Consider the following 22787-nt stretch of genomic DNA (forward strand, 5'->3'; position numbering starts at 1 on the left):
CTTTCCCGACCAGTTAATACCCTTTAAAATGTTTTATTAGATTTTATTAAATGTATTATTTTTATCAATTTTACTGCTGTTTTTGTCTTCGTAGCATATTTTGTATTTATCTAACTCTCCTGGTCTGTTAGTGCCTCTATCCTATCTGTGCTTGTGCCTGATTTGTACCCTGTTTTTGACTTATGTTGACTCTCCATATTACTGTGAAGCACTTTGGTGTGACTTAGATGACTGTGTGATGGTTGCATACAGTCCGTACACAGATCCTGGTCTGTATTCAATGCTGTATCTGCCACTCTCAGATTTGTTATTAGTTGTGTCAATGAGGATCTCCCCTTCATTCTTACACTCATTCTTACAAAAGAACTTCCTGTGTCCATATGTGTTGTTGGAACATACCAATGTCATCTTTTCTCCCTCAGTTTGTGTGTGATAAAAACCAACGTTTTTATCCAGATCTGTGAAATTGAAGAACATTAATTAGTCTGAACTGAACCAGTTTGTGGGGGAGGTGTGGTCCCTGGCTCAGCTGCAGGGGAGGAGTGGGGCAGTGAGCTCAAGGGGGCAGTGCCAAGGAGGCTGGAGGGACAGGTGGTGGTGATTTACCCATTGAGGTTTCTCCCTATATATATAGTGAAGGCGGAGACCTGAGAGAGAGAGTTTGTGTGCTTATGACTTATGTGCCGAAACGTAAAGCCACGTGTGTGGCACTTCAATAAACACCCCACAAGCATAAAACATACAACATACTAGTGTGTTGGGTCATTTTTTACACTGTTGTATTATGATTATATTTCAAGGATCAAATGAGCACAGTTATCATTTCATAATAAATCAGAAAAATCTGAAAAACACATTCTTACCTGATCCTCTGAGAATCAAAACTTGTTGTTGCATATTTAATGAAGTCATGCAAAATGTAACATACATACTATGAACTTGAAGAGCAGCGTTATAGACCCTTGAAGTTCACCGGTGTGACTGCAAATGTTTTAGTTTTTGTTTCATTTGTCTTATTTTTTGAGGCATTTCTCAGGACTCACAGCTAGAAGATGAGCCTGTATATAAAAAAGGTGACTAACTTCTTTTTAGCATGATGACACTCTTGGAAGATCATCAACTTTTTAGGTCAAACATTTCTTCTGTTACTCTCCATCATAGGAATTAAATTAGTAGATTTCATCTATTTAAATCATGATGTAAACCATGATACTGATGCTCAAAATCAGTTATAGAGAAAAGAAAATCTGAACAAAAGCAAGATTTTGCTTTAGACTTTGATAGTTGGAGGTGGTGTAAAACTCAGTTTTAGCAGAGCCTAAATTTGAATCAATAAATCATTGAATATTATTGTAGGCTTTACACTGAGGTGCTAAAACGTTATCTTAGTACAGTTGTCACATGCCATATAACATGGACACTTAAGTGCAATAACAGGTAAAACGTGCTTGTATTTATTGATTGAACAGGTTGATCTAAAAGTGGTCCACATTACTAAATTAGACCTGGGGGGTCTCCACATTTTCAATTCCACCCACCTTTAGTATAAACTCACCATTTGAAACTCTGACCTCAAAGTCAAAGTATGAATCTGGAGCAGAAGATCTTCCCAAACCACACCTGTGCATTCCTGAGTCAGACTTGATCATTTGTGAGAAGCTTAAAAACACAATTCCTCTTCTTGGAGATCCATCTTTATACTTCATGCTGTATCTGCCACTCTGAGGTGTGCTTCCATCTGTTTTAATGAGGATATCTTCTGCTCGCTCACATTTTTCCTTACAGAAGAACTTTGTGCTTCCAGACAAAGATAAGTTGCAGTTAAGCGTGCCATTAAATCCTTCAGCTGCAGACCAAATATTATGTTTTGCCTTGACGAGCCCAGCTGGACCTGTCAGATGAAAAATAATAATAATACATCTAAAACAAGATGGATAATCACAACACTATTTAGTGTATGTAGATAAATGTATTTCATAAAGTGTTTTATAAAGTTGAGTATATTTTGAATTAAAGAGCAACATTAAGCTCATCAGTCCTCACCTGACAAGAAGCAGAAGAAGAGAAAATGGAGGATTTTCATTCTGATGCAGAAAAGTCGTTAAACTTCAGAAGAACAGCGTCTGACTCTTCACTCTGTCAGATCATCAGAAAACTGAAGTTACTGAATGAGTTGTTTCCTTTTTATCACTTCCTTCAACTTTTTTAGATGCATCCATCACACGATGATGTAGATCAGTACTGTGAAGTTTCCCTGATGCCGTAAGTGTGAATGAAAAGAGTTTCAGACCAAATTTGACTTTGAAAACCTGACGACAGCTGGTTCAACCTCTGAGAGGAACACATGAAGCACATTGATTTTTTTTCTCCAGGTTATAAAATGTTCCTGGCATTTTATTCTCATCTGAATATTGTGTTTGGCTTAAGGAATAAAAAGTATATTTATTTATTTATTTATTTCTGAATCACCATCATTTCTTGATGTTGCACTCTGAGATTATTTAACATTAGATACTCAAAATAAATCATAGAGTTGATATAAAGCTAAAAATATCTGATCAAATCATCCCATGCAGAAATCTTACAAACTGAATTTATAAGCAACAACAAAAACCTGTCACCAGCTTAACAGATGGATAAAACTAGAGTCCTCACTGCAGGGCCCGGGTCTGATTCTGCCTCCGACCATTTCCTGTGTCATTTCCCCTCACACTCTCATCACCCTCCTGTTTCCTTTCTGTGCTATCTAAAAAACAAAAATAAACAACATCAAAAAGCTGACTGTTTTCTTAGGAATAAAGAGGCATATTAATTAATTTGTTTAGAAATCAATTTTTTTTTTTTGCTGTCTCATTTTGACATTATTTTATATAAAATATTGAAAGTAAATGGCACAATTAGCCAAATGGCACAAAATTGAAAAATGGATTTAAAGACTTTCTTTGAACATGAACCCTTTTGTAATCTCTGAAGAGGAAAACACATATCCCTGTTATGTAGCAAGAACAGCAGGCTAAACAGAGATACCCAGAGATATTGTATTCCTCTACCTGATAGACAACAGTAAACCATTTAAACTATAAAATTAAAAATATTTGATCAAATCATTTCATGCAGGAATCTTACAAATTGAAAGCAACAACAACTACAACAACCTCTCACCAGCTTATAAGGAAGAAATTACAATGAAGGTAAAAATAAATACTTATGTTGTCTCCTTCCTGGTGGTTTGAGAGTTCTTTTGAACTTCAGTGAAATTTACCAGTTATTAAAGTAAGAAGGAGTCGCTAGAACTCAGTTATGCTCACCTTCACCTTCACTGTCTGCCAGCTTCAAAGAAGCTTGCATAAAGTCTCTGTCTAGGCCGTCATAGTTGGAGGAGGGAGTGGGTTTGACTCACTGTCATTAACTCACTAACTCACTGTCAGACTGAATTTACAGTGTTGTTATAGTTAACCTGGCTGAGCAGATGACCAATGTAGTGAAGGTTATAGTCCTCACTGCAGGGCCTGGGTATGAATCTACCTCAAACCATGTCCTGTGTGTCATTTCCTCTCACACTCCCCACCCTCCTGTCTACTAAACACCACAACATTACTGCCAGCTTGATCATTAAGTACCCATACAGCCAGATCCATTTATTTGTTGTGTTTATTTGTTGTGTGTTACGTTGAGCTGCAGATGATTCTGCTTGCACCATGTGACAAAACAGCCCAGTATTCAGCCTCATCTCTGTCACTGTGTCACAGTCAGAGACCAAACCAGACAAACGGACTCAATTGCAGATACAAACAGAGTCACTGGGAAACATGATAACAAGACGTTATTTACAAACACAGAATCACAGCTATGATGTGACTATGAACTGTGAACCATGATGTACGTGAGATTCTAAGAAGTAGTTTAGCAAACGTGAACTGTACAACAAACATGAAGTACTAGGAAACTATACACATATGAATTCTGTGACGTGGGGAAAAGGGAAGTCAGGCTGAGGGAACGAAACCAGGAGACTTTTGAGTCACTGTAACGAGAGGAGGTAAAGTTCAGAAGGTGTTTTTCTGCAGGTCAGGAAAGACCAAATATGGACAAGAACTGTGTTACTTATTGTAGGTGGAGGATCTGCATGAGAGTTGTAAGTGGTCCGAGTGAGGCGGTGATGGATACCGGTGGTGGTATACCACATGTGGTATCCGGTAACTGTGGCAGGGAGGAGAAGTGAGCAGGAGCTGAGGAGGAAGAGCTGCAGAGAAAACTGGCGTCCAAATGAAGGTGAGTATTGTCAGAGTTTGAGCATCGGGATCAGGTGGATGACTACAGGCAGAGAAACACAAGGAGAATATCACTGTGCACAATATCACAAGAGCTGTGTCGGCCTACACTAACAGAGGTTAGTTGAAGACCTGGTGACGCTGGTCTTAAGTATTGGCAGCTTAATTGCCAACAGGTGTGGACTGCAGGCTGTAATGCAATGACTCCGCCCAGAGGTGGAGCCACCAGCTCTGTGGAAAAACCTGCACTCAGCCGGACCATGACACACTGATACATCCAACCATTGCAGAGTCATCATAAAACTTCTGAAGATGGCAAACTCAACATGAACAATTTATAAAAGACTCCACAAAGCTGGGTGGGACAGGCCTTGAGGACACAGCACTCATCTGGTCTGGTCCAGCAGACGTTGTAACAGTCACAATGGTGTGGTGTCTCTTTAAGACAACCCAAGTCGAGGGTTAATGTTGTCATCCATATGCGCCACTGGCTCTCTCTGTGATTGTGTGGACATGTGCTTACACGCTAGTGCATGAGGACGGACAGATTTTATGTTTTACCTCTCCAGACACCTTTGTTTGCAACGTTATGGGTTGTACGAACACTGTGCGCTATGTTTGTTAAGCTGCAGCCGTTCAACCAGGCTTATATGGTTGATGAAGAGAAGGTATATTAAAGAACACGCTGTGGAATTCCCAATGCCAGTGCGAGTGTGTATTCTTTCGACTATCCTGCTAAGTGTTTTGCCGCCTCCTCTCAACCACTAAACACAACCCGATGTTACAACGTGCTTGATTGGAGTCTTCTCCTTTGTCTTTGAATCTGGTCACGAGTGGAAGTGAATGGTGGAGGAGAGGCAGCAATGGTGCAATGTGTCCATGCTGGGACAATGGAGCTGGTGCAGAAGGTTATGTAGTGAGTGACACACTCAGTAAGCCCACTGGTGTCCTCACCGTGAGGCTCACAGAGTGTCTCCCAGTCTGTCACCTGAAAACAACCCTGTAGTTCCACTAAAGCCTCCTCCGACCACCTACTACTATACTTCTAGTGGTCACAGCTTCCCTCTTCACAATAGGCACATAGCAGGGGGTGAAACAGGGGTTTATATAAAAGCTAAAATACTAAAGCTACAACCTTTAATATAAAGCTGCTGCTGAGCAAACATGGCTTATACTCCTACTCTTTCTGTTAACTAGACATAAAAACACTTGAGGTCACCCTCTGATGTATTTACCACCCCGTCGTAGATCAATCACAGTATCCTGAACTCTCATTGGTAGACGCTTGAATTGTTGTCGTGAAGTTCAGCCTGGATATCTTAAAAAGAAGGAAACTGAACTTCTTTTCAGGCACTTAGACTAACATGACCTGGACCCTTTTAGCGCCCTCTGTAGTTGAACTGTGGAAGTGAAACAGAGCCACAGCCTGCACACACACAGTTTAAATAACTGTAGATTACAATATGATGAGAAATGAGGGCTGAAATGTGAGGAGGTTTCAGACGGTGCAGACTTATGGACGTATCATAGATTTGTATTAAATGTGGTTTATGAAAAGTTCATTACAGCTTTGTAGATTTCCCCTCATTAACATACTGTCTGACCTGCTGACTTACACAGGTCAGCTTCACTGTTTGATTCTGATAGCTGAGCTGACACAGGCTCTGTGATCTGCTGTAGTTTGTTAGAAATACTTTGACTCACAGAAAAAGCTGCTCAGCTCTTGTTCTGGACACATTTGGGAGAGAACCTGCCTCTGTGTGTAACAGCGCCCCCTGCTGCTAATGATGATAAATGTGCAGATGCTGATTCTTGCTGTGACTGTTGATCCGACTGGAAGTTCTGTGGTTACAGGTCCAGCTTCCTCCTGTGAAACCTGTACTAGTGAGCTGCTGTTACAGACCACCAAGTTCTAATATCCAGTATCTCCAGGTCACATGTACAAAGCTGCAGTCAGTCAGTGGAGACCTTAATATTGACGGGTTCTCACATACCAGTATTTAGCCACGTCGATGATTTTGTGTGATCAACTCGACCGTAATAACAGAAAAATACTTTTAAAGAAGGATCAGAGTTTATTTTTATTCCTGTCAAACATTTATCACATTTTTGTGGAGATGAATGTGTTTGAAAACCCTTTCATTTGTTTACTGCCTCAAATACCAACTACTACACCTGCTGCACCCTCTCACCTCTGATGGTGTTTGAGGGAGAGTAAGAATTGAAATGAACATAAACTTAAATGCAACATAAGCATCATGTCAGTGGCTGCCTTATCTGTATGTTTAGGATCATTATCCTCCTGCATTGACTGAAACTGAAGGACTGTTTGTTAACTTCAGTGAGAACTCTGACATTTCTAAACTGAAGTTTATTTATATTGAAGAAAGTGTTAACAAGCTTAAAAGTTGATGTGAGCAGTAAATAAAAAGGGTTAAACACACAGTATCGCTCTCAAACCGCTCCTCTTCCTGGAATGAGACACAGCCTGATAAACAAGACAGGCTCCATTCACTGCAGAAACATGTTGTTGAGATCAGAGCTCAGACTAGTTTCAGTTATAAGGAAGAGAAACTCACACAGTCACTGACACTGAGAGGAGAAATGGCACAGAAAGGAGTTCAGCTGGACCGAGAAACCTTCTCTTGTTCCATCTGTTTGGATCTACTGAAGGATCCGGTGACTACAGCCTGTGGACACAGCTACTGCAGGAACTGTATTAAAAGTTTCTGGGATGAAGAGGACAGGAAGGGAATCCACAGCTGCCCTCAGTGCAGGAAGACTTTCACACCGAGGCCTGTCCTGGAGAAAAACGTCATGTTTGCAGCTTTAGTGGAGCAGCTGAAGAAGACTGGACTCCAAGCTGCTCCAGCTGATCACTACTATGCTGGACCTGAAGATGTGGCCTGTGATGTCTGCACTGGGAGGAAGCTGAAAGCCATCAAGTCCTGTTTAGTCTGTCTGGCCTCTTACTGTGAGAAACACCTCCAACCTCACTATGAATCTCAAACTTTTAAAAAGCATACGCTGGTTAAAACTTCTGTGACGCTCCAGGAGAACATCTGCTCTCGTCATGATGAGGTGATGAAGATTTTCTGTCGTACTGATCAGCAGAGTATCTGTTATCTCTGCTTGATGGATGAACATAAAGGCCATGAAACAGTCCCAGCTGCAGCAGAAAGGACTGAGAAGCAGAAGGAGCTCGAGGTGAGACGACTAAACATCCAGCAGAGAATCCAGGAGCGAGAGAAAGATGTGAAGCTGCTTCAACAGGAGGTGGAGGCCATCAATGGCTCTGCTGATAAAGCAGTGGAGGACAGTGAGGAGATGTTCACTGAGCTGATCCGTCTCATCCAGAAAAGAAGCTCTGATGTGAAGCAGCAGGTCAGATCCCAGCAGGAAACTGAAGTGAGTCGAGTCAAAGAGCTTCAGGAGAAGCTGGAGCAGGAGATCGCTGAGCTGAAGAGGAAGACGGCGAGCTGGAGCAGCTCTCACACACAGAGGATCACAACCAGTTTCTACACAACTACCCCTCACTGTCAGCACTCAGTGAGTCTACACACTCATCCAGCATCAATATTCGTCCTCTGAGCTACTTTGAGGATGTGACAGCAGCTGTGTCAGAGACCAGAGATAAACTACAGGACATTCTGAGAGAGGAATGGACAAACATCTCACTGACAGTCACTGAAGAGGATGTTTTACTGTCACCACCAGAGCCAAAGACCAGAGCTGGATTCTTAAAATATTCACATGAAATCACACTGGATCCAAACACAGCAAACACACATCTGTTATTGTCTGAGGGGAACAGAAAAGTAACATTTATGAAACAAGAACAGTCTTATTCTGATCATCCAGACACATTCACTGTATGGCCTCAGGTCCTGAGTAGAGAAAGTCTGACTGGACGTTGTTACTGGGAGGTGGAGTGGAGAGGGGGAGGAATAGAAGTAGCAGTCGCATACAAGAATATCAGCAGAGCAGGGAGGGGCAATGAATGTTTATTTGGATGCAATGACAAATCTTGGGCATTATATTGTTACACAAACAGTTATATATTTCTGCACAACAAAGTCCCAACTGACCTTTCAGGTCCTCGGTCCTCCAGAGTAGGAGTGTACCTGGATCACAGAGCAGGTATTCTGTCTTTCTACAGCGTCTCTGAAACCATGACTCTCCTCCACAGAGTACAGACCACATTCACTCAGCCGCTCTATGCTGGACTTGGTTTTTCTGAACATTGTCTTTGTTATGTTGGTTTCTTTTATCCTTCAGCTGGAGTCACTGCAGAGTTGATTAAAGTCAAATAGAGAAGACAGGTTCATGTTGATCCCTGACCATTATATGTACTAACAGCTGCCCGGACAATGTTATCAAGTTAGCAGGACGCCACACACACCGAGCCGACAGGCTAGCAGATGACTCCGGCAAGACCAGAGGTGGAGGTTTGTGCATTTATATTAACAATGCTTGGTGCATGAACTCAACTACTACTGAGAGTCACTGCTCATCTAATGCGGAGTTTTTAATGGTCAAATGCAGACCTTATTATCTCCCCAGAGAACTCACTTCAATCATACTCACTGCCGTGTATATACCCCCTGACGCTAATGCTAGGTTGGCCATGAAAGAACTTTCTGCAGCCATTAACAAACACCAGAATAACACTCCGAGGCTGCTTTTATTGTTGCTGGCGACTTCAACCACACCAACTTAAAGACAGTCCTCCCCAGATTCCACCAACATGTCTCCTGCCACACCAGAGGAGACAAGACTTTAGACCATGTGTATTCCAACCTGGCTGGAGCCTACAAAGCCACACCCCTCCCCCACATTGGACAATCGGACCATCTCTCCCTGTTCCTCACACCTAGGTATTCACCACTCATCCAACGTGTGAAACCTGCTGTGAGGACAATTAAAGTGTGGCCAGAGGAGTGCTCCAGGACAGATTTAAAAACACAGACTGGAATATGTTCACCCACACAGACCTGGACCAGTACGCCTCATCTGTACTGGATTACATCTCCGAAACCACAGACAGTGTCACCACCCAGAAACGGATCACCATGTACCCCAACCAGAAGCCTTGGATGAACCGGGATGTTCATCTCCTCCTGAAGGCCCGCAACACCGCCTTTAGGTCAGGAGATGCACACGCCTACAGTACAGCCAGGGCTAATCTAAAGAAGGGCATCAAAAAAGCCAAACACCATTACAAAAAGAAGGTAGAAGAACACTTCTCCAACTCCAACCCCCGACGCATGTGGCAAGGACTCCAGACCATTACAGACTACAGGACCACCAAACCCTCCCCCGCATCCTCTGATGTCTCCTTCCTCAACGAGCTCAACAACTTTTATGCTCGTTTTGAGCGAGGGAACCCCACAACCACAACCAAAGCAGACGTGACGCCAGACCACCAACCTCTGACTCTCTCCCCCACCGATGTAGGAGCGGTGCTGAGCAGGATCAATGTCCACAAGGCTGCAGGTCCCGATGGCATCCCCGGGCGAGTTCTCAGAGCGTGTTCTGGGGAGCTTGCAGGAGTGCTCACAGACATATTCAATCTGTCCTTGGCCCACGCTGTGGTACCGGCCTGCTTCAAATCCACCTCCATCGTCCCGATACCCAAAAACTCCAACCCATCTTGCCTCAATGACTACCGCCCAGTAGCACTCACCCCCATCATCACTAAGTGCTTAGAGCAGCTGGTCCTAGCACACTTCAAATCCTGTCTCCCCCCCACCCTGGACCCCCACCAATTCGCATACCGCCAGAACAGGAGCACAGAGGATGCAGTCTCCATCGCACTGCACTCTGTCCTCTCACACCTGGACAACAACAACACCTACGCCAGAATGCTGTTTATAGACTTCAGTTCAGCGTTCAATACAATCTACCCCTCACAACTCATCAGGAAACTGACAGACCTGGGCATCAGTTCCCTCATCTGCAAATGGTTACTGGACTTCCTGACCAACCGACCCCAACATGTCCGGCTGGATAACCGCTGTTCATCTACAATCACAATGAACACCAGTGTACCACAAGGCTGTGTGATGAGCCCTTTCCTCTACTCCCTCTTCACCCACGACTGCAGACCGGCTGATGGTTCCAACAGCATCATTAAGTTTGCAGATGACACCACGGTGATTGGCCTCATCAGTGACAACGATGAGGCCGCCTACAGGGAGGAGGTGGATTGTCTGGCTGAGTGGTGCGACAGAAACAACCTGCTGCTTAACACCGAGAAGACCAAGGAGCTCATCGTGGACTACAGGAGGAATGCTGACCCACATCCACCCATCCACATTAAGGGGACGGCTGTGGAGCGTGTGAGCAGCTTCAAGTTCCTGGGAGTCCACATCTCCGAGGATCTCACCTGGACGACCAACTGCTCCAAGCTGGTCAAGAAGGCTCACCAGCGCCTCTTCTTCTTGAGAACTCTGAGGAAGAACCACCTGTCCTCAGACGTCCTGGTGAACTTCTATCGCTGCACCATCGAGAGCATCCTGACCAACTGTATAACAGTCTGGTACGGGAACTGCTCTGCCTCGGACCGGAAGGCGTTGCAGAGGGTTGTGAAAACTGCCCAGCGCATCGCCGGAGCACCACTTCCTGCCATAAAAGACATCTACTGGAAGCGGTGTCTGAAAAGGGCTGGGAAAATCATCAAAGACCCCAGTCACCCATCACATGGACTCGTCACCCTCCTGCCCTCTGGGAGGCGCTACAGGAGCCTCCGGACTAGGACCACCAGGTACCGGAACAGCTTCTTCCCCACAGCTGTCAGACTCCTGAACTCTGCCTCCTGACATCTGACCCACGTTAAACTCATGGACTGAACATACACACACACACAACCACCTACACACGCACACACAATGGACAACTGTACCCTCAAACACACAATAATAACATGGACTAAAAGACGAGAGATACAGTTTCAGGCTACGTCCACACTAATGCGTTTTCAAACGAAAACACATCGTTTTCTCTCCGTTTTGGCCTCCCGTCCACACTGAGACGGCGTTTTCGCTCAAGGAAAACGCAGCGTTTTGAAAATGCTCTAGAAAATGCATACATTTGAAAACGGTGCTTTTGTGTTACAGTGTGGACACTGATGCATGTTAGTCATGTTGTAACTCCCTCCAAGTTGAAAGACGGACACAAGGCGTTCTTGATTTTTACTGGCATTTATTGCACACAGGTGCCACCAACGATGCCACCAGAGATGCCGTGACGATGCCGTGAGAACTGTACAACAGCATAAAATAATCAATTTCCACCGTACATTGTTCTCATAGAGAATAAACAACAAAGTACATCATTAAACAACACAAATGCTCACAATTTGACCTTTACAAAATGCTAACATATGCACGTGGTTACCATAAACTCGCCCGTTCTGTCACAAACAAACATCTTATTTTTCTACCACAACATATAAAATACAAATTGCATACCTCATTGGCCGTATTAACTTGCAGGGGTTAATGAAAACACATCTTGCAGTGTCACTCCTTCCACAACTGGAAAACTTCGTTGTATGCGTCTACATCGCTCTACCACTAAATAAGAGAGGAAAGCATGCTGCTCTCTACCGAGTGTGGCGTGTAACTGAAAATATTGTCAACCCCAAAAAACAGACTAAACATTGGTTCCACCCTGGAAACATTCTGTAAACCCTTTAAATGTCTATTTCCAAACCAACAATGTATACATTAAATCTGATACATCAAAAACAAAGTATTTTTTAACTTATTTATTGTAACTTAAACCATGAAATTATCTTAGACTGCATAACTGCTGCTGACGGCAGCCACACATGTGATGTATTAATGATATATTTATATGTGGCAGCAACAACTCCACCTCATTGTTAGTCCACTTAAAAAACTGCGCTTTTCAAAGAGATGTTTCAAAGAGCCGGAAAGTAAATAAGCAGCAGACAGAAATGAGGCAGGCCGAATAGTCTTGCGTTTCACGCATGCGCAGTACTGGAACGTAAGTGTTTTCGGATGTTTCAATGTGGACAAACAACTCTGTGAAAATGACTGAAAACGCTAGTGTGGACGCGGAGCGTTTTCAGACGAAAACGCCATTTTCTAGTGTGGACGTAGCCTCAGTCTGGAAAAGAAGTGTTTCTCAATCCCACAAGCAGCACTGTGAGCCTGTCTGCTGCACTGTAAAACCCAACAGTGCATCTTACTAAAAGAAGTAAGTTGTTCTTACTCAGTTCTGAAAAATAGTTAAAGTAACTTTCATGAAGTGTGTTAGGTAGACCCAAAAGTATACATATGATACAATAACTTTATTGTAATAAGTACACATGATGTTTTTGTAACGTTTTAAGTACTGTTGCTTTAAACTGTTTAAGTTGTGCTAATTCATTTGTATTAGTCATCATCCACAGCCCCCCCCCAGCGTTTTGCCTGGACTTGTTGGCCATGAGATACGAGCCTCGTCAAGAGAAATTTTGCAAGAGTGGAAAGTACAAGATAAACGTTATTTTTATGTTTTTTTGTTAATGCTTACTTCTAGCATACAAAACGTACATTTATCAGACTGCTTTGTTTTAGTTGTACTTCGTTGTAATTCATTAGACTACTTTGTTGTAGTAGCTCGTAACTTAGCTTGCCAGCACACAATTCCCGCCTAGCGCTGTATGAAGTCTGCCTTCACAATTTAAAAAATTAATGGTTGGTGGCTTCTTTCAATCAAATAGTTGGTAAGTAGTCTAATTTTTGCAAACTGCATGGCACAAAACCTTTGGTAAAATCAGTGTTTAGGCTGACTCTGAACTTTATCAAGTTCTAATGTAGCCTACTTTTGACACAGTGCGTGTGAAAATAGTAGAAGCAGTGTTAATTTTAAGAGTTTAATGGACAAGTTTGCCTTCACAAATTTTAAATATGATGGTTTGCGGCATTTTAGTCATGAAATAATTTACCTTTTCAAAGCTGCACTGCACCAAACCTAAACGTTTCTGACTCTGTACTTTCTAAGGGTTAGCCTATTGTGTACTTCACTTGTGTAAAATTGCTTTATTATTTTATAACGTATAGAGTAGTTGACCAAACTGAATTGAAAATGAACTGTAGTGCAAGAATAAATCTTACTGTTTTCAAAGCTTGTGTTATCCAGGTTGACTGTTTTTAAGTGAAGTAAAAGTCTAAAAGTAAAAACTGTTCTGCTAGCTTTCTGTTCTCATGGCTTTTGTGTTGCCGTGAGTTCAAAGAGATTCTTAATGTACTGCTCATCAGAAACCACATTTATTTTCTCTTGAAAGACTATGACACTTATTCCGTCACAGTGTAAAATCTCTGTGCCAACTGTCTGACCACATGCCGCATTTTGCTTACAAGATAGCAAATGAACTCATTCTAACAACAAACCATTTCATTCCAGTGTCTGACTAAAGAAACAGAACTGAGACATCAGCTGATTCCACCAATTTATGAACCAATGTAAAGGTAATTCATCTATTCAGTTTTTTGTATTCACAGAAATGTTTTTATACTTTTGCATAACTGTAAACATAAACATGCCTTAAAATGCCACTATAATATGTGAAACCTGTCTGTTACAGAAATAAAAAATTCAGATTGAGGCAACAGGAATATTGAAGCTAAGGGTCATCCTTGATAAGGATAACGCTGAAAAACTTATTTTGCCATCTCATCCAAACAGTGTGCAAGCCCTCATAGATGAGATCAAATCTAGGCTAAATTTTACTTTTGACTTTTGGCTTCAGTTTCATGACCCAGATTTTGATAATGCCTTGTGTAATTTGGTTAAAATAGAAGACCTGCCAGCTATAGCGTCTGTTAAAGTTGTCAGGTTAGTTGAGCTGGACCGGATTTCAACAAGCACTGATGACACAATCCTTCAGACTGATAGCACTGATACCATAGATTCACCAGAGCGTATTAGTAGATGGCCAGAGGTTTTTATTGTTCCGCCATTTTCTTATGAAGTGGAACATGTATTAAGAATCAGAATCAGAATACTTTATTGATCCCTGGGGGAAATTATTTTTTGTTACAGTGCTCCATTTTAAACCAACAGAGAGGGTAATGCAGAGAGAGGGTAATGCAGAGAGAGGGTAATGCAGCATTTGATAAAAATGGGAAAGTAATTACGCTGACACGAGATCAAAAACACAACTTGAGACAATGGGGGAAGAAATCCACAAACTAAAAGCATACCCTAGTACAACACAAATTGGCAAGGCTGCAGAAGCTTTAGTTAGAAAACACCCCTGTCTGAAAGAGAGGAATTCTGACACTGGGTGGGAAGGGTGGAATAATAGCCTAAGACATAAAATGGGAAACCAAAGAAAGAAGTTGGCTAAAGCTGGCATCATGGATGCTGCTGTGAATGCTGGAAAGTGCAGCAGAACAATCCCAGATGGAGCTTCACCAAGGGCCAATATTAAAAGACCTAGGAGAGGTGAGGTCAACTTCCTTCCTTCCTTATCCTTCAGGAGAAACAAGGGAGTCTCTGGAAACCAGAAGACTTGAGATGGTAGAGGAGTTCAAGAAGACCTCAGCAGAAAGAGACATCCCTCTCATTCATCAGCATATGATGCGCACTTTTGCCCTCCGGCGTGAAGAGATTGTCACCACTTCTCCTCCTGTATCAGAGCTCAAGGACAGATGGCCAGTACTCTTTCATGAGACACAGGTAAGTACAACTACGTATATAACATTTGCTGCTCATATAGTATGCTGTGTTTTGCTTATAATATTTTTGGTATTCTCCTCAGCTCTACTTTGAATTTCATCGGATCACCAATCAGAATCTGCCACATGTGTTTTATGCTGCACTGGATGATTATGCTCCTCAGCTGATTGGACTTTACAAAAAGAGGAAAACTGGACGGGTCGGTGAAAGGATGGAGCAGCTTTTGTTGGCATATGGAAAACAGGTATTTAAAAATACTAATTATTATTCTGCTTGCTTGGCAGTTGCCATTGTTATGTTTATGTATATATACATTTACTTATTTTATTTTTTTTAGGACAAAAACGACATCTATGCAACTAGAACAGCAGTTCTGGCCAGCCTACCAATGTACCTCAAGGAGGATTCTTCAGAGATTTTCAAAACATGCAAGGTACTTGGGTATTACAATAATTTGCACATTGGAATTTAAAAAAGGTTGAAAGGAGTTTATAAGTCATCTGGACTTGGGTTGAAAGTTGAAGACGTGAAGTTGAATGACTTATAAACTTCTTTCATCCTTGATTTGACTACCTGGATGAATGAAAAATGAACCTTCACTGTCAACTTAAAACATGTTATGATATATAGAATTTGAAAAACTGAAGAAAGGTGCCTGACCATTTGTATTTATGCTTTTAACAGAGATATTACAGATGAATAATTGTGCACTCTGTATTATATCTTAGGATGAAATTGAGTTCTATGAAGCCACAATTGCTTTGGTTGCTGATGTCAATGAAGAGGAGGTGCCTGGACGAGTTCCTTTCTCACCACGCCAAGTGTTCATAGTACTTGAAGATCAGGTTGTTATGACTCATCACTCATGGACTGATGCCCTGGTGTGTTTGTTTGGGCTAATCTATGCATCTGAGCTATCCTGAGAAGTGTACTTGCTTTTTTGAGTTCATTCAAGTAGTGTTGCTGAAGCTAGACGATGAGAGAAAGCAACTAAAACCAAAATTGCAGACACTAAAAAATGAGATTGTGTAGATGATGTTTGTTTTTCACTGGTCAGTATATTCATGCTTTTTCAGTTATCTGTGAATGGCTTCAATAGTTTTATTTGTTCAGGATAATTAGCTTTTTAAAAGACAATGTGGAGAAAGCTAAGAATAAGGAGACAATCCATATTTGACGTTTTGTTTGTGATTGAAAAAAATCTTCACATAGTGTGTAATCTTAAGCTTATTTCTAAAAACACCTTTTAGTTACATGGAAATCTTTTGGGAGATAACTGATAATTAGTCAATATGTACAGTATAATTTCAAGCTTTATTTTTTAATTGTGTGATGAGTGCCAGTTCACTTGATTCGAGGTCTGGGCAAAACTGTTAAGAAGCCACAAATACCTTTGAGAATATTTTTTGTTAGTGACGCTGTTTTCTATAGTTGCATTGCTTTAGTGCATGTGATTTCATTGTTATACTAAATGTTACTTAAAATTGTGATTGTTATGGCTCTAATTGCCTCTAGACTATTGTTTTTTATGATGTACACCTATGTAGCCGGTCTACATTACTAAATTTGTGTTTTGTACATTTAATCGATTTTCAAAATGCTACAAAAAACATTCAAAATTCTTTAAAAGCGCAAGTTTAAAAATGCCTAATTATTTGTTATTTGATAATGGCTTTAGCAGTCATAGTTTATGACTGAAAGTATGGTTGTATTCATTCTGTATTTTCTCTGCAGTTAAAGTTAATAAAGACTGAATGGAAAGAATAATAGCTTGGTTTTGTGTTAATAGTACTTGAACCATTTGGTGCAATCGGTTTCCCCAATTGGATTACGTTGTTTAAATACAACTATTTAAGTTAATTTAACTTAATTTGAATATGAGCATGTAACACTTTAAATAAGTTTGAATAAATACAGCATCTTAGTACAACAAATTTAATGGTTTAAGTTAAAACATACTAAATACAATAAGTAAATAAACATAATGCATTTGAGTTACATTATCATATTTGGTTTGGGTTCTCGGGACTCTAATAAAGTACTTAAATAACCCAAAACTGTTTAAGTTAGAAAACTTGAATCAATTGGTGCAATCGGTTTCCCCAAATCATTTGAGTTAACTTAACTTGTCAGGTTTTACAGTGTGCGAGCAGCCGACTGGGCGACCTGTGTCTGTCAGATGCGACACAAAGCCCCATCACAGCTTTCAACTCTGCACTCGACAGTTTCATCTTTTCATATACTGATGTAATCACAGCGATTTTAGCAAAGATTATTTAGTTTTGTGACATAAGAGAAAGAGGAATTCGGTGACCTTGGTCCATGAGAAGTCCATAACAAATATGTTGGATATGGATGACTCTGTAAGAGTTTTTTGGAAAGGTGAACAGGAGACTGTTGTTGTAGAGTGGACTGAGGAGACAGGAGAGTGGAGCTGTTTAGTTGCAAACAGACTTCAGTTCCTTGCAAAACAAATGAGCTTAAAGCAAAACCTGAAACACATGGTGAATTGTTGTTTTTTTTTTATTACTATGCCAACCCTTTTTAGTTTTGTAAATATTGACTATATTGAGAAATCTTATTTTATTCTTACTTTATTTTACAAATGTATTTGAGAATTAGGCCATTCAATAAAGATGGATTTTATGTTGGTGGTTGTAAAGATCTGGGTGGATTGTTTAATTTATTCTTTATTTTATGTTATTTTTTAATTCCATTTTTGAGTTTTATTTTTTAAGACTTGGTGAACTGCATTTTTTAATAACATTGCCTACCCTTTTTAGTTTAGTTAATATTGGCAATAATAAGAAGTATTACTGCTGGGCTTGGATGTATTTAATATAGGGCATCTAATTAGTGTTTTTAGTTTAGGATCTGATGGGGAATATTTTACACTCAACAAAAATATAAACGCAACACCTTTGTTACTGCTCCCATTCCCCATGGGATGGACGTAGAGACCTAAAATTCATTCCAGATACACAATATAACCATCCCTCCCAAACAGTGGTCACAAATCAGTCCAAATGTGTGGTAGTGGGCACATCTGCCATATTGAGATAATCCATCCCACCTCACAGGTGTGCCACATCAGGATGCTGATCTGACATCATGAGTAGTGCACAGGTGTACCTCAGATGCATACAGGCGACAGCAGGTGGAAATTATGTTACCTGTCAGCGTCCAGCTGCAGCCTGTGTTCAATATTGTTATAAACTGATATGGATCAGTTCATGTCTTTTTTTGTTTTTTGTCTTTTACTTTGTAAATTCTGTTTCACTGCAACATTGAACTTTTGGGTGATGACACAAAGACTGTGAGAGCAGGATGTGCACTTTATTCAGCTTGAGCCTGGAAGCTGATAAAGAGCATTCACTAATGTGTCGCTAATTCAAACTGGAAATGTAAGGCTGGAAACCTGTTTCAGAAATCCTCTGGATCGTACCATGAATCTCATTTGTTTCGCTGTTTAAAGGAGGGAAGGTGTGTTTAGATGATGCTTGCTGGTTGTAACAACCAGTATCCCCTGACACCACACCCTGAACCCACTGCTCCACTCCTCCCCTGCAGCCGAGCACAAACCACACTGACCACACACTGCTACTAAGAATCAACATGAACACGACAGAATTAACCAGCATTGTTAAAAGAACAATTTTCGAGGGCACACATTTGCTGGCTGTCTTAACTTGTTATCAGCTCCCAACACACATTATCAGCACATTTCCACACATGAGTGTTGTGAACACTGAGTGTTTTATGTCACAAAAGACAAACAAGCTCATTTCTGACAGTTTAACGATTCACTGGATAAATTTACATCTGAGAGAAAAACATGTTTTAGTGAAAAACTGCACATCCATGTTGTTTTCTGGAAGACAGGTTCAGAGTGACTTCCCAACAACCTGCAGACAACATTGTGCTTTTGTTTCTGTGTCAGGTACAAAAAGGTGAACCTTATACACACCTGATTAATGTTTATGGGACTTATCTTGCTGGTAATGATGCTTTGGTTTGTCATTTTGTTAACAACATACACCCTGGTTCTGTCTGTCATCACTATAGCTGCATGTGTACAATGTGGATATTGATGTTATGTAACAACGAGGCGTGTGTCGACAAATTCAGGAAGTCTTTGATGAAGCTCATATTCAGGCTCACTTCTTTAAGGGACGGTGATGTCACCGATGACATCTTAAGTCTCGCTGGTTCAGAAAGTGTTTCGAGTGTTGGTGCGAGTTACGAACAGTTTCAGCTGTGACACAGAGGAGCTTGTTTCCATGGAGCCTGCTTAAAGGAGAAGGGTTTCCTCCTGTGTGGCAACACTTTGAGCTGATCTCTCTCAGGAAAATATTACACATAATGTTCACGTCAATAATGAAATGTGTTACTGCTAAAATACTCACAAGCTTTTGTGTTTTTGAATTCGAAGGTGAAGTGTTTGTTTTGTACCAAGCAACTGGGGTACAACAACAACAACAACTACAACAACTACAACAACAACAACACCTGATCTATGGGTATCATCTAGGCTGAGGTGCATAGATCCAAACCTTTACAGGCCTGCTGTGGGATACTCTCCTCAGTACCATGTGAAAGGGTTTTCCAAAGTCGGGGAGATTATTACCAAAAAGAGAAACAAGCTCATTCCAAGCACAATGGGAGAAAAAACAGAATTATTTTCTTAATAAAAATGAATAATGTCACCATCACCTCAGTATTCATGAGCACACTCTCTCTCCCATCATTTGAAAACACTGCAACAGTTTTAACATCAACATCTCACGTCCTCTTGGATTTATCTAAACAAACTATAATCAGACTGATGAGTTTGTTAATATTTGTGCGCTGTTCACAATGTTGTTAGTTTTGGTCTAAAATATTGTGACTTGAGCTGTTTGCACCGTAGAATTTATTGGCATGTTGCACCTGTTGCTGCTGGTGCTTTGACATTTCAGCAGACATATCAGTGTCACATACATTGTGTTAATTCAGCATGAGTTCAGAAATACATGAAAACAGCTTAAAACAAAAATGCTGGGGTCCAGGAAAGCTGTCCAAAGAAATCAAAGTTCCAGCAGCAGGAGCCCAAAACTCAAACTGAGGAGCTGGGTCAACCATGAGTCCAGACAGTCTTCCTGTCGCTGCTCGCTTATCGTCTGGAACATCAGGCACACATTCTGCAACAAACTGTTCTTTTGCAAACACAATTTCGCAGTTGCAAGCTTTTACAAAATATTATTTGAACCTTCACCTACCCCTGAGTCTAACTGCTGTGTAAGTGTGTGCATGTGTACATGTGTGTGTGTGGCTTGACCTCAAACGAACTTTGTCTTATGAGAAGAGAGGCCAATTCTCATGTGCATAATAACCTACCGATAACTGAAACTATATAATGTTGAATAAATGTTTTAATCAAGAACCTCTACTAAAAGCTTAATCAAAGAATATAAAAGTATAAAAGATAATAATGAATAACCTGGTTATTCAAATAGCACCATTCAAATAGCTCCTCAAAATGACAACCAAAATGCACACTTTACAGAGGGAACAAAGACATTTTAGAAGTATACTTCCTGACTTATTCTCAGTCATCTGTTACCATGCAAACTCAAAAACAGCAGGTTGCTGAATACTCTCAGGCTTCTGCTCAGCTACTATTTTTGCTGTAAGACTAACCTTCTAAGCGCCACGTCACTCACGCTCTGCTTAGTTTCACTTCCTGGATGCAAAGCATGCTCTGCAAACCTAGAGTTTCCTGTCAAGACTTTTAGGCCCAGACTATAGAGATATATATACACTATACAGACTATACCTAGCCTTTCTTTTATAATGCAATGTAATCTGCATATAAACAGTTAAGATTATAGATTCAACTCAAAGTGGTTTAAAGTGGTTATCACTGCACCTGTAATAAAGGCTAATTGGGTGCCAAAATGTTTAAACATCTGAATGGATGCAATATCAATACTGCAGATTGTATTATTAATGCAATGGTAATGAGGATAATTATGAACAATAGCAGCAAAATATTTCTCCAATCTCAATACTAATAACTCTTGGAAGCACATCTCCTCCCTCTAAAGAACCTGTGCACCTGACTGTGTTGAACATATAAATATGCATTAAAGCCATTAAAGTGTCTTATAGTCCCTGTTAACACATGCCTGCTGACACATGATACACAGTAATATGTGTTTGAATACAACCTGAAACCTGTTAATGTTCTGATTTAACAGCAGATTTCTCCACATGCAGGACAGAGAAATTCCTGCATCTGTCACACAAAAAGTGGAAAATATATTTGTTTGACATTTTAATCACAATAACAAAGAAATAAACTGTTGGTAGATCCACTTTTTACAATGAATCATCCATCAGTAAAAATCTAACTCAAATCAAATACAACAAATTCAACATTCATAGAAAAAAATCCAACCCTGCAGGGATCAAACACCAGGGTTGGACACAGACTTTCTAATCTGACATCACAAAGTTATTCTGAAGCTGTAAATCTAATTAAAAACTCCCCAAAACTACTAAGAGAAAACCCTTAAAAGGTTCAGTGATAGAAGGAAAATCATATAAAATCAACAGAGGTTCCTGATAAATAGACTAATAAACAGAGAATAGCTGAACAGTTTCTGTGACACAGACGTAAAAATGCATAAATGCTCCATGATTTTCATTTCTATCCATCATCTTGAACACTGACTATAAATGTGTTCACTTCATTATTGTGTGATTTGGTTTCTTCACGTGTCTCTGTATCTGAAAAATGACATTAAATGTCATCACTCTAGATACAATAATAACAATGTAAAAAACCTCAAACATAAATTTTTTTTTGTTACATTTTAAAAGTTCAAACCTCAAACACATTAAGTTTACAGTCATATATGATCAAGAAAATCAACAATCTTCACATTTCAGAAACTGGAACCAGCTTTAAATGTGACTAAAATAGTGATAACACAATCAATTCTCTAATCATTGACTAACTGATGAATCACTGCAGCTCCAATATATTGTTGCATTTGACAACCCACTACAGCAACTACAGAATAAAAGCACTAACCAGACTGATGACAGATTTCAAACATGCTGAATATGAAGAGTAGTATCATTTAAACTCACATGATTATCAGCCATAAGAACAAATTCAGATTTATATTGATGTAAGGTATATAAATGTAAGTACAGTTTGAATCAGTGCAATATTATTTTCACACATCAATGGACCACTGAACTTCTCAGCTTCTAAAATGTAAAGCCTCATTTAGAAACTACACAAGTAGAATTAGAATTAGAATTCACCTTTATTGTCATTGTACATGCACAGGTACAGGGCAACGAAATGCAGTTTGCATCCATCCAGAAGTGCTTTAGTGATATAGATATATTACAATATATATTAGCAATAATATAGATATGTAAGTATATTATAGAAATGGGTCTATTATGGTATGTTATAATGTACACGGTATGAAGTATGTTGTGAATATTCTATAACTATAAGTATGTACAGGCTGTAGTGAGTACAAGCTATGTACAGGCTATGAACAGGATATAAATATGAAAAACTATACAGAATATGAAATAAATAACTTTACAGAAATCTGAGATATACAGCTATACAGAAATGGGAACTATGCAAGTTGTAAACAGTTGTAGGGTTAAAAATTATTATCGTATGTACAGAATGATTATTTACACAGAGCTATACAGTAGTGCAGTTAAGATAAGTGAGGGTGTAGATAGTTTCTACAGAGGCTATATAAAGTGCTAGTGGTTGTGAGTGGTAGTTCAGTCCATGTTACA

General features: G+C 40.2%; 1 protein-coding gene and 1 pseudogene across 1 annotated transcript; both read left to right on the forward strand.

Annotated features, from left to right (window-relative positions):
* The first annotated feature begins 6782 nt into the window (after positions 1-6782).
* LOC113018187 (tripartite motif-containing protein 16-like) lies at positions 6783-8753 on the forward strand (annotated as a pseudogene).
* A 6051-nt stretch (positions 8754-14804) lies between these two features.
* On the forward strand, positions 14805-16603 carry LOC113018255 (uncharacterized). Its single transcript, XM_026161316.1, has 4 exons — positions 14805-14966; positions 15049-15210; positions 15304-15399; positions 15695-16603. The coding sequence occupies exons 1-4, from the start codon at positions 14805-14807 to the stop codon at positions 15887-15889; spliced, it is 615 nt and encodes a 204-aa protein (XP_026017101.1). The 3' UTR covers positions 15890-16603.
* The last annotated feature ends 6184 nt before the right edge of the window (positions 16604-22787 follow it).

This window comes from Astatotilapia calliptera, unplaced genomic scaffold (assembly GCF_900246225.1).
Source record: "Astatotilapia calliptera unplaced genomic scaffold, fAstCal1.2 U_scaffold_5, whole genome shotgun sequence".
NCBI classification, from domain to species: Eukaryota; Metazoa; Chordata; class Actinopteri; order Cichliformes; family Cichlidae; genus Astatotilapia; species Astatotilapia calliptera.

Excerpts from the sequence above, each read along its gene's own strand:
- LOC113018255 (XM_026161316.1), top strand. The coding sequence starts at position 14,805 with ATGGTAGAGGAGTTCAAGAAGACCTCAGCAGAAAGAGACATCCCTCTC. Across the intron at positions 14,967-15,048 it reads TACTCTTTCATGAGACACAG|CTCTACTTTGAATTTCATCG; the intron begins GTAAGTACAACT and ends TATTCTCCTCAG. Across the intron at positions 15,211-15,303 it reads TGTTGGCATATGGAAAACAG|GACAAAAACGACATCTATGC; the intron begins GTATTTAAAAAT and ends TATTTTTTTTAG.